The 13,504-nt window shown below is 38.4% G+C and overlaps 1 protein-coding gene across 1 annotated transcript in view; it reads left to right on the top strand.

Annotated features, from left to right (window-relative positions):
• Nucleotides 1-13,504, top strand: part of DOCK2 (dedicator of cytokinesis 2) — a 292,346-nt gene that overhangs the window by 36,133 nt on the left and 242,709 nt on the right. Inside the window, exons 15-19 of the mRNA XM_088133619.1 lie at nucleotides 2,894-2,992; nucleotides 4,132-4,204; nucleotides 4,293-4,396; nucleotides 8,803-8,986; nucleotides 9,082-9,179. Coding sequence (XP_087989745.1) covers nucleotides 2,894-2,992; nucleotides 4,132-4,204; nucleotides 4,293-4,396; nucleotides 8,803-8,986; nucleotides 9,082-9,179 — 558 coding nt within the window. The remainder of the gene's footprint in view (nucleotides 1-2,893; nucleotides 2,993-4,131; nucleotides 4,205-4,292; nucleotides 4,397-8,802; nucleotides 8,987-9,081; nucleotides 9,180-13,504) is intronic.

Consider the following 13,504-nt stretch of genomic DNA (forward strand, 5'->3'; position numbering starts at 1 on the left):
CATCCATCCATCCATCCATCCATCCATCATCTATCCATACACACACACACACACACACACACATATACACATAGAAACATGCATACATGCATACCTACCTACCTACCTACCTACCTACACACACACACACACACACACACACATTTTGAAGAACTGTTAAAAGAGGAAGAAAGAATAGGAAGTTAGTTCTGTAACTATCAAGATCCTCAAACATTACTGTGCCAAATTTTTCCTTCCTCTTAATATCCTCCTTGGCTGCATGCCCATGAATGCTGACACCATTATGGCCATTACCATTATCATTGAATGAGTCTGGTGCCAGGTTTGAGAGGATTTTGGAAAAATATAGCTTTTTTTCTCCCTTAGCTATGATAATGTAGTTACCCTTCCAAGGAAGAAAGAGAGGTAGGCCCATTTTACTAGAAAGCAGGAATAGAATGAATGGGCTTCTATTCATAGAATTCACCTACTGGCTCCAACTTGGATTCAACATGACTGACACCTTGTGAAAGGTTATTCATTCTTTTCTTTCCCTGGACACCATTCTTCAACTTCATGTTTATTTTTATTTATCTGCAGGGCTGGCACATGAGTTACTTTTTGTTCTCCAAGCCAAACATTCCCAAGTCCTTCCATTTCTTTTCACAGGATTTAGTTTCTAGTCCCTAATCATCCTAGTGGTCCTTCTCTGAACATGTTCTAATTTCTCTCCGCCCTTCGTAAAGCATCATATCTAAATCAGGACCCAATGCTCAAGGAGGTGGAGAGGCAGCAGGTGGACCAGATAGAATAAAGTGGGATTATTATTCCCTGTGATTTAGTAACCGTACTTGGGTTTGCATAGCCTAAAATTGCAGCTGCATTATGCTGCTGACTCATATTTATTTTATACTCAAAACCTATTCCTCAGTTCCCCCCCCCCAAGCATTATAGCCTAGCCAGGTATTCCCCATTCTAAACCTGTTTGTTTGATGTCTGTTTTTCAACTGAAGAATTCTGCAATTGCCTTGTTAAATGCCATTGTATTATTTTCAGTCCATTTCTCTAACTTATTATGATAGTTTATAATTTTATTTCTATCTTTTGGTGTTACTTATCTCACCCACTGTCATACCATTTGCCATTAATTAATTAATTAATTAATATGTTGAAGTATACAGGAAGCAGCAGTGTACCTTGTAGCACCTCCCTCAGTATTTCCCTCCAGGATGATAAGAAACTCTTAAAGAGTCATTAGTAAGCTGGTGACATCCAACTGTACATCTCAACTTTGGTCTGAACAGATGATGTGGCTGAGGTACTATTATGGTGCCTGGAGACTGTTAAAGTCTGGCTGGGAAGAAACAGGCTTAGACAAAATCCCAGGACAACAGAGTGGCTGTGGATATAGTAGCCCTTGAATTCTGGAGATAATCCACCTCTAGCTGTGGACAAGGTCATGCTTCCACATGTACTTTTGGTCTGTAATCTGGGAGACTTCCTGGACTCACGGCTCCTGCTAAAAAAGCAAATGGCAACTGTGGCTAGGAGGATCTTCACACAGCTTTATTTTATGTACTACTTCTGATATTTCCTGCAGCAGGAGACCTTACTCTAAGTCCCCTGTGCCTTGGTCGCCTCTCATTTGGATTATTGCAATGTGCTGTACATGGGGCTGTTTTGGAAGACCAGTTGGAAGCTACAACTGGTCAAGAATGCAGTGGCTGAAATAGTTATATAGTTCACCCATATAGCGCCTCTGCTTCAAGAACGACATTTGTTACCACTTGGCTTCTGGGTGCAATTCAAACTCCTAGTTGTCATCTTTAAAGCTTTATATAGTGTTCAAGACCTGGGTATCATTAGGATCACCTAATTCCAGTGGTATTTACCAATCTGATAAGATCAGAAGAATGGGCTCCCTTGAGGTATCTTCTGTCAAGGAATGAATGTCATCAGCAGAGACCACAGACGCAGACCTTCTCCATCATTGCTCACCTTTTGGGATTTACAGTGGAAAAGCCATTTAAACTTGGTTGTTCCACCAGGCTTTGGGCATGATATGGTATGAGGTTAATTCTTCTCCATTTTAAGTGTTCCTTGATGCATAGAGAGGATGTTGATATTATGTGGTTGTGATTATTTTATTATTTCTATGGTTTTAATCTTGTTTGCAGATTACATGAGTGTAAGATGCTCAGAGTCATATCTAAGTGTGTGTCTATATACATATACATATACACAAACAAATAAGTGAAAGTATGCATGTTGCATAGGAATTACTGTAAAATTTAAACTTTTCAGTTTTAAGCAGTTAGGGTAACTGTAGTTGTTCCCTTATCAAGTATCAAGATAGGCCAGCTTTGATGAGATCTCTAGCACCCAATTCTATGCCCAGGAATGGGAAGGAGCAATTCTGGCTTTTAATTGGCCATCTTTTTAAACTTTCCCCACATATCAGATGACATAGCATCTGAAACACTAGAGAACTGACAAATGAATTACAATCACCCACTAACAAATAAAAACTAGACTAGGAGATCAAAGGCAAGTAGATGGCCCTATAAAATTCCATGTGCAATAGGTTCTAAGTATTAATGTTGACCCTGAATAATTTTACTTAATCTTATAATTTTCAGCTATCTGCCCTCTAGACCAGTTTTTCCAACCTTGGTAACTTCTGGGTGTGTGGACCAACTCCTAGAATTTTCATCAATGGCCAACTGGAAGTTGCCATGGTTGGGAAATAATGCTGTAGACTGTACATTTTTAGATCATACATTTCTCCCTTTCTGGAATAAGAAACTAATTCCAAGGACCAGAATAGGTGGGAATAGAAAAATATATTTGTGATGAAAAAGTCATAAGAACTAGGAAGCAGCATCTTTCCCTTCTATTTTTCTGTTTTGGACAGAATGTGATTTGCTTAGGGGCTGGAGACAAACCTGTGAATGAATACAAGTCAGTTGTCTACTATCAAGTCAAACAACCCCGTTGGATGGAGACATTAAAGGTACGACAAGGAGAAGTGGTCTCTCCATTTAAAATCTTAAGACAAACTATTAATATTGCTGATTATGCTAAATGATGGCCTCTGAGAAACAGAGCTAAGGAATCCAAGCTTCAGAATGTTTATGTATGCATTAAAAGATGTTTTAAAGCTATTCAATTAACTTCTTTCAATCCTGCAAGACAGACTACATGGAAATGAAAACAATAATTATAATTATATAGTTGTGCTGTGTATATGCTTTATTTCAGTAGGGCAGTATAAATACATAATTGAAAAAGTTGAGGAAATTAATAAAATGCAGAACAAATGGAACGGATATATAAATTTGTCCTAATTGCAGGTGAATAAATTAGTAGCTATTACTGTAGTTTGTATATAATGGGCAATAAACAAATTCTAGGGAACATGTGATGGAAATAATTACAGATGGCTGTAAACTAAGAAAGTTTATTGCAAATCTGTTTCTGTTAAAGACAGAACACTATAGAGGACAGACATATTAAAATATCTTCTAGAGGAGTAAAGCAAATTAATTTCCCATGACTTCAAAGACTTCTGTGACCAAAGTAGGAATCATTTTGTAAATGATGCAATATAATAGAATCCAAGTTAAATTTATAATAAAATATGTATATGTTCCTTAAACAGCTTTTGGATCATCTAATTCCAAAGTCTGTTCCAGTTTTCAGCACAGCCCAAACACACGTGGTCTGATACAAATATAATATATGTATTAGAAGATGTCATATGGTGTTGGGACATCAAAGCAAAATATGTTAGTTATATGATTGTGTTCAGTGGCAAATCTGAGATAGAGATATATAATGGTGAATGCAATAGTAGTTATATCCAAGATATGAGTTGGCAGTGAAATGCAAAAGTCCTTCCAAGTCATATATCCAGGTGTGTAATGATTTATACTTGCTAAGAATTCTAAGGTGGTGTATGATAAAATACAGAGCTTAAAAATCGTTGTACATAAGAGTTGTCTCTGATGAGAATAGCTGATCTCTTTCTATGGATAGATTTTGACAGTCCTGTTTCAAAATTGTAAGACTTTTCTCCAGCCTTCTTGCATGCATTGCTTTTATTATTTAATCCAAGTTGCTGTTTATTTCAAATGCTGTTTCTTTCAATAGGTAGCCTTACCCATTGAGGATATGCAAAGAATTCATTTGCGTTTTATGTTTAGGCATCGGTCATCTTTGGAGTGTAAGTAACCTCCTTTGTTCCTTGGTTTCAATATGCAAAATTAAATAAGTTGACCAAAACAATTAATACCAAATTCTGGGTTGTTCAGCTAAAGACAAAGGAGAAAAGAACTTTGCAATGGCCTACGTAAAATTAATGAAGGAAGATGGGACAACTCTGCTTGATGGCATTCATGAACTGACAGTTTTAAAGGTACACTGTCTTACCTTACTGCATTGATTTGGTTTTGCTGAATCCAGTGGCAACTTCCTATTGGGCTATCAAAATATCATAATACACTCTAAGGAAGGTTGCTCTGGCATAATATACTTTGTCTGAATTTGGTTTGTTGTGTTGTATGATGTCAAACAATGTGCAATGTGTAAACATATTTTTACTCTCAAAGCTCTTTAGACTTCTCTGGCTTATACTCAGAGGACTAGAATGTTCTATTATGCAGGTATTACAAGTCTTCTCCAAAACTCAGTGGCTTACTGTGTTTGAAATGATGTTCTCTTAAGTTAGCAGAACAGCTGATTTTTAATATTAAAGATGCTGAGAGCTGAAAAAACCATGGTTTTAAGTCTCAGCATGTTGTACAAATCAATAAACAAACCATGGTTCATCTTGGGGAAATCCAGACAGTAGATCACAGATGGGCAACAAATGGTGAAAAATTTCTGTTAACTCCTGAAGCTGATGTTGACCCTCATATGGGCTACATCTTCAGCTGATTGATATATTTGGAAAGGTCATACAGAAATATGAAAGAAATGTTCATCTTTGTGGCTGAAAGTAAATCAATTTACTTATCTCATCCTCTTCCTTCTCCTTTTAATAATACTCCCTGTTTTAAAGCAACATAGCTTGTAGAAGCAACTTACAGAGGAAGCATATACATGGACTTGTATGTTTGCACACAAGATTTATTTATTTGTTTTTAAAATATTATATGCAGAGTTCACGAAAACCAATGTCCTTTTATATAGGAGAAAAAAACCCTCACCCAAATCATATTATTTATTTATTTACTTAAAATACTTGCATGAATGCCCAACTCAAAACCAGAACTCTGGGCGACTCACGACCACAGTATAAAAACAACATCATACAAAATTAAAAATAAAAAGCAATAAGAACAGAAACAGCAAAAACCTGGTGCCACACCCAAATTCCCTTGATGCAACACACAGCACTGTCTTCCAACTCCAGCTTCACCCTATCCCAATGCTTGGGGGAAAAGCCAAGTCTTCATGGCTTTCCAGAAGGTTAAAAGGGTAGGGGCCAACCGGATATCAAGGGGAAGCGTGTTCCATAGGGTGTTACGTTACACGGTGTTCCATTACGACTTCAATTATTATAGGAATAGGAAATCTATTTTTATTTTGAAAAGTATAATGGCAAAACAGTCTCAGTCTGTGGAAGCTGACAATAAAAGGCTAATCATTTATCACTGAGAGTCTTATGATAAATAAAGAAATAAAATAAAATACTGACCAGCAGAAAGGATGGAAGAGTTAGTGCTAGCTGAGCGTATTAGGGAATATTCCATAATTTGCATACAATTGATGGAAAGGCCTCTTTAACGTCCATTCTCTGTCTAAACTCTGGAGATGGGGATTCCAGAGGACAATCACTGACTTTGATTTCTCCATCAATGAGAATATATGTCAGAGTGCAAAACTGTGTCCAGTGGCTTGGTATGACAGATTGAATGTATTTGGCTGTAAAAGTCAAGCATTTACAGCAAGTGCAAGTGCTGCAGCTGACATTTACTCTGAAAAAAATCCAACTATCCTCAAACACTTCTAGCAACTAGCTCAATTTTTTGACTTTTGCAACTTTCATCCCTTCAGAGGTAATAACAACTACTATGCCTATGGTTTCAGTGGTTTTGGCACAGTGGTTCTACAGCATACCCTTGACACACACGTAAAAAAGGAAAGGAGAAGTGTTTCACTTTGAGCAAAGTGGTGTCCAGTTTCTGAGTGTCACAATGAGGCTGCTATGCTGCGCTGAATCAGCTGCTTGCTTTTGACTGACTTTTCTTTGAAGCAAAATGCCCTGTCTTGATGTTTTCAATAGGGGGTGTAAAGGCAGAACACCCTGAGGCACTGATTTGAAGTAGATTACTCCAGCAGTTGGAGTGGAGTCAACCATACTAAGTGAAGCATTGCTGCTCCACATAGTCCTAGAGTCTAAATGACTGGTCACAAGCCTGAATGCAAGCAGAGTGGTTTCATTTCAGAAATAATCTATTAATGGGTATTCTCAAAGTTTCCTTGAAGAGAAGGAAATTTACCTGGAGAAAGCAGATCTCACAACAATGATATATCTTTTGTTATGACCAGATTGGATTATTGCATTGAGCTATGGTTAAAGAGGTGTCAAAAAAGGTAAAGATGCTAATATAATGAGTAATTCTGTACTACTTACATTTGCTGTCTATTGATTCTCTTACCCAATTTAAAGTGTGATACTGGCATTAAAGGGCAGTTTGGGCATTTTAAAAGAAAGTGATAGCCTAGATTAATTAACTGCTTCTCCTTAATCTACACAGTGTGACTTTATTCTATTTTATGATTAGTTAATGCCTGTTCTGTGGCAGGGTGGCTTGGGGCCAGCAGTGGAATGGATCTGCCAGTGAAATGGTTTAATGCAAGTATCGCTATGGTCTTTCAGTTAACCCAGCTGCAATTCCTTTAGGCCTTTAATAGTTAATAACCTTGTGGTTTCTCACTTTTTTACAGTACTTTTGTTTTAATATAGCAAAACATTTGAAAATGTATTCATTACAGCAAAGCCCCTTTAACTGTGTAAGCATAACTTAAATATGCTAAACTATGTAATTTATTTAAATTTATTTATTTAAATAATTTATGTGGTAGCCCATCTTTCAACAGTGATCATGGGCAGCATACAAAGATCCCAACAATTAAAACAATAACCCATGGCACCCTGGGTAAATGACACTTTCTAATGATAAAAAACACATCAACAACAGGGATAGCTTAATCTCCTAGTCCAAATGCCTGGGAAATAGCCAGGTCTTCAGAGCCTTATGAATGGAAAATAGGGTCAGGACCCTCTGGATCTCTCTCTCTCTCTCTCTCTCTCTCTCTCATAATAACTTTATTAAATTAAAAAAAAAACCAGAAAGATAAAAACTAACAAGAACTAATTAATCGAGAAAAAGAATAGAAGAAAAGAAAGAATAAAGAAAAAGAAGGAAAGCAGAAGTGCAGAAAAATAAAGAAGAAACACAACTAAAAAAAAAGGACTTCTGACTTTTTTTACAGCAGATATAAGTAAAACATACATTGAACTCTTACTCTAAGATTATAACTTAACATCTATCTTTCTATAATCTATTGATTTTACTAATCATCAAATCCATATATCATAATTTCATTTTTTTCTGTTTCCCACAAAAAGTCCAAAAGGGGCTTCCAATTAGCATTAAAATTAGTCAGTTTTTTTCTCTAAGCAAAGCTGTCAATTTCGCCATCTCAGCTAATTCCATCAACTTCACCCTCCATTCTTCCATTGTAAGTAATATCAAGTCTTTCCAGCTTTGAGCATATAAAAGTCTTGCTGCAGTTATCATATATAAAAACAGAGGGCCCTCCAGATCTCTGGGGGGAAGCTGTTCCACGAGCAGGTGCTGTCACAGAGAAGGCATGACTCCTGGGTCCAACAGAATGACATTATTTAATAGAAGGAACACAGACCATGCCCTCTCTGCTCAATCTGGTGGGTTGAGCAAAAACAATGGGAGAAAGGCAGTACCACAATTAGCTTGGTCCTATGCCATTCAGGGCTTTATAAGTGACAGCCAGAACCTTGAATTGCACCCAGAAGCCTACTGAGAAACAGTCCAGCTCTTGGAGCAGCAGTGTTACATGGGCATAGCAAAAGATGTCAAAAATTGCCCACCCTGCTGCATTCTCAACAGCTGCAGCTTCTGAATGCTCTTCAAGGGCAGCTTCTTTAGAATGCATCGCAGTAATCCAAATGGAAGGTCACATGAGTTACCATGAGCAAGTCCTCCCAATCCAGAAAGAGGCGTAATTGGTGCATAAACTGAACCTGCCCGAAACTCCTCCTAGCCACAGCTGCCACCTGCTCTTCAAGCAGGAGCTGTAAGTCCAGAAGGATCCCTAATTTGCACACCAATTCTGACTTGGGAAGTGCATGCCCAGGCAGAGTTAGAGATAGAACCAGAGGCGGGGAGTTAAAACTCACAGCTACTAGGTTTTGCCAGGGTTGAGTCAAAGGCTGTTCTTCCCCACCCAGATCCTCATAGCATCCAGGCACTGGGAGAGGACCTGGGTGGCACTGCTTGATTAGCCCAGGTGGAGAAGTACAACTGGGTATCATCAGCATACTGTTCCAATATGTGCAAGGACTTATGTGCTTTCAGTGGTGTCTTTCTTCTTTATCAACTGCAGACCTCTGCTTCCTCATGTCTCATTACATATTTTTTCAAATGTGGCTTGTCATGTAAGAGTGTGTGTGGTATTGTGGAGGCAGGAGTTTGTAGTGGAAGAGTGTTGCAAAATCATAGCAGTTCTGCTTAATCTGATATCAGTGAATCTCATTCATGCATTGTTTTCAAGGGTGATAGTAAGAAAATGGAAGATGTCAACATGTACCTGAGCCTCCCTTCAACCCGCAGTCAAACAGAGCCTAAAATCTCAACCTTAAGTCGGAGCGCAAGCATTGTCGGAGGGCTCTCTGTAAGCTCAAGAGATTCCTTTGCCATTTCAACTCTCATTTGCTCAACTAAGCTAACCCAAAATGGTAAAAATGTAACTTCAAACTAAATATTTTATGTTGTGCTTGAAAGGTAATCTCTATCTTTTTGTACCTGAATATATTCCTGCTTTTTTCTGTAGTGGGTTTACTGGGCCTTTTGAAGTGGCGAATGAAACCTGAGCTCTTGAAGGAGAACTTAGAAAAATTGAAGATTGTGGATGGCGAAGAAATTGTGAAGGTATATCTTCTTCAGTATGAGTTCCTTCAGGGCTTTCTAAAAGTGTGAAACAGATGCTATGAATGAGCAGAAATGTTTTATGCCTTTCGTGATTGTAACTCTAGTTCTTTAGGATTGTCATTTTCATGCAGCATCTGAGGTATTGCTCTCCTTCAAATGTTTGTGTGTATTTATTTTTTGTCTGTAGGTGCAAGCAAAGGATTTTCAGGGGTGACCTCACTGTTAGGCTGAGTAACAAGGCTACTCAGGCAACAGTAACAGGCAGCAGATGATGAAAATGTGGAATAGGTTGAATTATATGTGCTCCCTGCCCTGCCCTGCCCTCCCCTAACCTCCACTTTCAAGTTTAGTGGAGAGCACATCTTTTCATCAGTGTTGGATTTAAGATTTAAAGCCATGTTTTGTATGTGCCATGAAGAGGCTGTGGAGAAAGTACCATTTCTTCTTAGTCTTGTTGGATACATTATCCCCGTCCATCAAACTGTTTCCTTCATGGTGCAGAATTAGAGGAGCAGTCCTACTTTCCATTTCTCTTCTGCTGCTGTTCTGTACCTAAAAGGCTTAAAGCTGGAATACCTAAGAGCCCCTTCCTTTGGGACTGCCTGTGCTAATTGTCCATAGTGTTGTTTCCAGGGGCTCTGGGAAATTCTGTACCTTTTGATAGACATAGATAGATATAGATAGATTATGTACATTCTTGCTTGTGCTCATGTCTTTCTCTCTCCTTGTTTTTGCCTGTCTTTTGTCCTATTTTGGGCAGTTAACTTTTTAAAGGTTTGCTGACGTTTAATAAGTAAACCTCCAGCTATACTTTTGCTAGCTGTATTGAGTGGTATATGTGCTCACTCCAATCTGGATGTAGGGATTGATGGGGAGTGTGCTGAATGCAAACTAAAGTGGAAATTACAGTAATTTTCCAACAAGTCTGAGGTAGCAAAATATTATTTCCTGGACTTGAGGATTTGTATTTTTCACATATCACACTAGACCATGGTTTTTAAAATATGGTTTATTCAATATACTGTAACTACCTGGTTCTCACAATATTTTAAGCCATGATCATCAAATCTCCATCACTGTATTCCAACAACATTCTATAAAAAAAAAAAAAAAAAAAAAGCACATTGTGGAGTAACGTTGTGTAAACCTAACCACTGTGTAGTCTCTTGCTTCCTCACTGAATAAAAAAGTTACATTCCCCAAATTCTTTCCAAAACTCATGTAAGAAATGCTAGAAATGTCACTTAGAAATTTTTGTCAACTGTTTACCTTTCTTGTTATACAGATTGGGAGTAGTTAGTCCTTGGAGGATGATTCAGGAAACAGCACAAGTTTGCCCCCATGGGGGGAGGGGATTTGGGAGACAGAGAGAGAGAGAGAGAGAGAAAGAGAGAATGAATCACAGCCCTCTATGTCCCATAATGAAGGCTAGGTTCCTATTTCCTTTTTCCAGGAAAGTGTCCTGTTTGTCATTGACTTTAGGAAGTCATGGTTAATCAAACTGTGATGAATGAATCCAAGCAGGCTTGTTTTCTTTTTCAAGACATGCATTCTTGATAGCTCTGGAGAGGCTGAGTGTCTCTAACTAGTTCTGCTCTGGTCCCCAGGAAATTACAGTGTTTATTTCAGGGCCTATCCTTCCCTAGAAATGATAGTTATAATGTGCAGATATTCAAAATTATGGGTTTGACATGCTGCCTATAATGTAACATAGAAATGCTAGCCTGAAACATTTTCAAGAGAGTTCTTGAAGGTGGGCAGTATATTTCACCAGGCCTAATGAAGGCCCTATAGCATCTGAAGAGGCAACAGACCAAATTGTGAGGGGAAAGGTAATCAGTAATGCCAGAAAAGCTGCTATTAATTCCACTAGATTCTCCCACCATGGTTTCAATCAGGCAAAGAAAATCACTGAAAAGGTATCTGCCTGCCACCTTATGAAATTTCTTTACCAAAACCAAGAACAGCAAGGGGCATATATTCATAGGTATAGTTTGAAATTTTTTGAAAGAGTAGAAGGGTCTTACTCAATGGGTGAAGGATTCCAATAATAATAATAATAGTAGTAGTAGTAGTAGTACCACCTTGATGTGGTTGTGTGGCTTGAGTGCTCCAAGGAGGATGAGAGCTATGCCAGAGGTTCAACCATACTGGACAGGTCTCATCAGAGGAGTTAGATGAAGAGTGTCTCTCCCATAAACAATATGGTGAGACGTAATTTACAGGAACTCATACCAGGTCACCTGGCAACCCAGTCAACAAGGACTGTGCTAGGTGTTCTAGTTCCTGGACATCTGGTGACAAGTGACCTACAGGACTCAGGACTGTTGGCTGAACAACCAGGGCCAGCAGCTGCAGGACTACAGAAGAAAAGTTGTTTACCCATCACAAATATACGAAGACTGAAAACAAAGAAATAATTATTTGCTATTACAAATCAAGTCCAACAAGAAGAGGATATCTCGAAAGAATGCACCAGTTCTGGAAAGAACAACATCCAGAATCAGAAGTAACGGAACAGAGGCTAGCAGATCAACACTGATTTATAATACAAAATAAAGTATTCACAGAAGTAGAATTGGAATAACTGCAAAGGTCTACCCAGGGCAAAGAAACCAAAGCCCTCCCAGAAGTACAGCATGACTGCAGTTATAACTGAATACCTTGGATGCAAAATCAACAAACAAGAAAAAAAGCCAAGCAGTGCACCACCAAAATAGAAGATCAGGTTGGCAAATAAGACTGGCATGCTAAGATCAGATGCAAGCAAGTTAGAACAGATGAAAGAAAAGAAACTGAAGAACAAGAAGACCAAAGATTACCTGATCAAGAAATATCACCTAGAAACAAGGAAAATCAAAGAAGTACTGGAAATAATAAAGCAGCAAATAACAGCCATCAGCCATCAGCAGATATGAAGCTCAGATTGAACACTACAGGCAGAATATCCAATTTCAGTCAAATCAGAAACATTTCTACCAATTCATCAGTGGAAAGACTGCAATGAACCAGTTGATACCTGACAAAGAAGAAACAGTGCAGTTCTGGGTGTAGGTATGGGACAACCCAAAGAAATACAAGAAGAATGCAGCTTGGATAAAGGAGGTAGATAAGAATAGAAAAGAAGCTGAAATGAAAGAACTTGTAATAACAGCAGAAAAGGGCAAGGAAGATCAAGAACTGGTCAGCACCAAGTGAAGATGAACTGCATGTTTTTTGGTTGAAACATCTGACTGGTCTGTGCCCACTCATTGCCAAGCAGTTTAACAAGATACTACAAGGAGTTGAAATTGAAATTTGCTTAATGTCTTGCAAAACCTACATGATAATGAAAGATCCAGCAAAAGGGGCAGCACAAGGCAATTACATGCCAATTACCTGCTTGCCAACAACTTTCAAATTGCTAACTGGAGTGGTAGCTGATGCAGTCCAACAGAATCTAGTTGAAAACAAACTCTTTCCACCTGAGCAGAAAGTAAACTACTCAAACAGCAGAGGGACAAAAGATCAGCTCTTAATTTACAAGATGTTTTTAGAAAACTGCAAGGGAAGGAAGACCAACTTGAATGTAGCTTAGATTGATTACAAGAAGGCATTCAACTCCTTGCCACATGATTGGATAATCAAGTGCATAGAAATAACAGGAGTCAGTAGAAACATCAGAAGCTTTGCACAAAGATCAATGGCACAATGGAAGACATAGTTGCTGGTCAACAGTGATAGACTGGGAGAGGTTAATATCAAGAAAGGAATCTTTCAAGGAAACTCACTATTACCACTACTGTTTGTCATTGCACTGATTCCTTTGTCAACAATACTGAACAAATCAGGCCATGACTATCAAACATCGAAAACTTCTGCCAGGCTATCTCACCTCCTTTACATGGGTGATCTGAAGCTGTATGGAATAACACCATCTGAAATGGAATCACTGCTCATCACTGTCTGAATATAAAGCCAAGATACTGCAATGAAGTTTGGACTGGACAAATGTGCCACCCTTATCATCAACAAGGGAAAAATAGTGAAAACTGAAGGAATCAAGATGGCCTATAAAAATAACATGAAGAGTCTGGTTGAAGAAGATCATTACAAATACCTGGGGATCCTTCAAGCTGACAACATCAAGTGCATTGAAGTCAAGAAGGTTAGTAGTGAATACATTATGAGAGCGAAGAAGATCTTAAAGTCCAAATTCAGTGGAGGAAATACCATCAAAGCAATTAACACCTGGGCAATTCCAGTCATTAGATACACAGCTGGAATAGTGGACTGGACTCAAGCTGAATTAAGAGCCCTGGATAGGAAGACCAGAAAAATAATGA

The sequence above is a fragment of the Python bivittatus genome, unplaced genomic scaffold (assembly GCF_059951505.1).
Source record: "Python bivittatus isolate LINGU-HERP-01145 unplaced genomic scaffold, Pbiv_v1 ctg000080_np1212, whole genome shotgun sequence".
Taxonomy (NCBI): Eukaryota; Metazoa; Chordata; class Lepidosauria; order Squamata; family Pythonidae; genus Python; species Python bivittatus.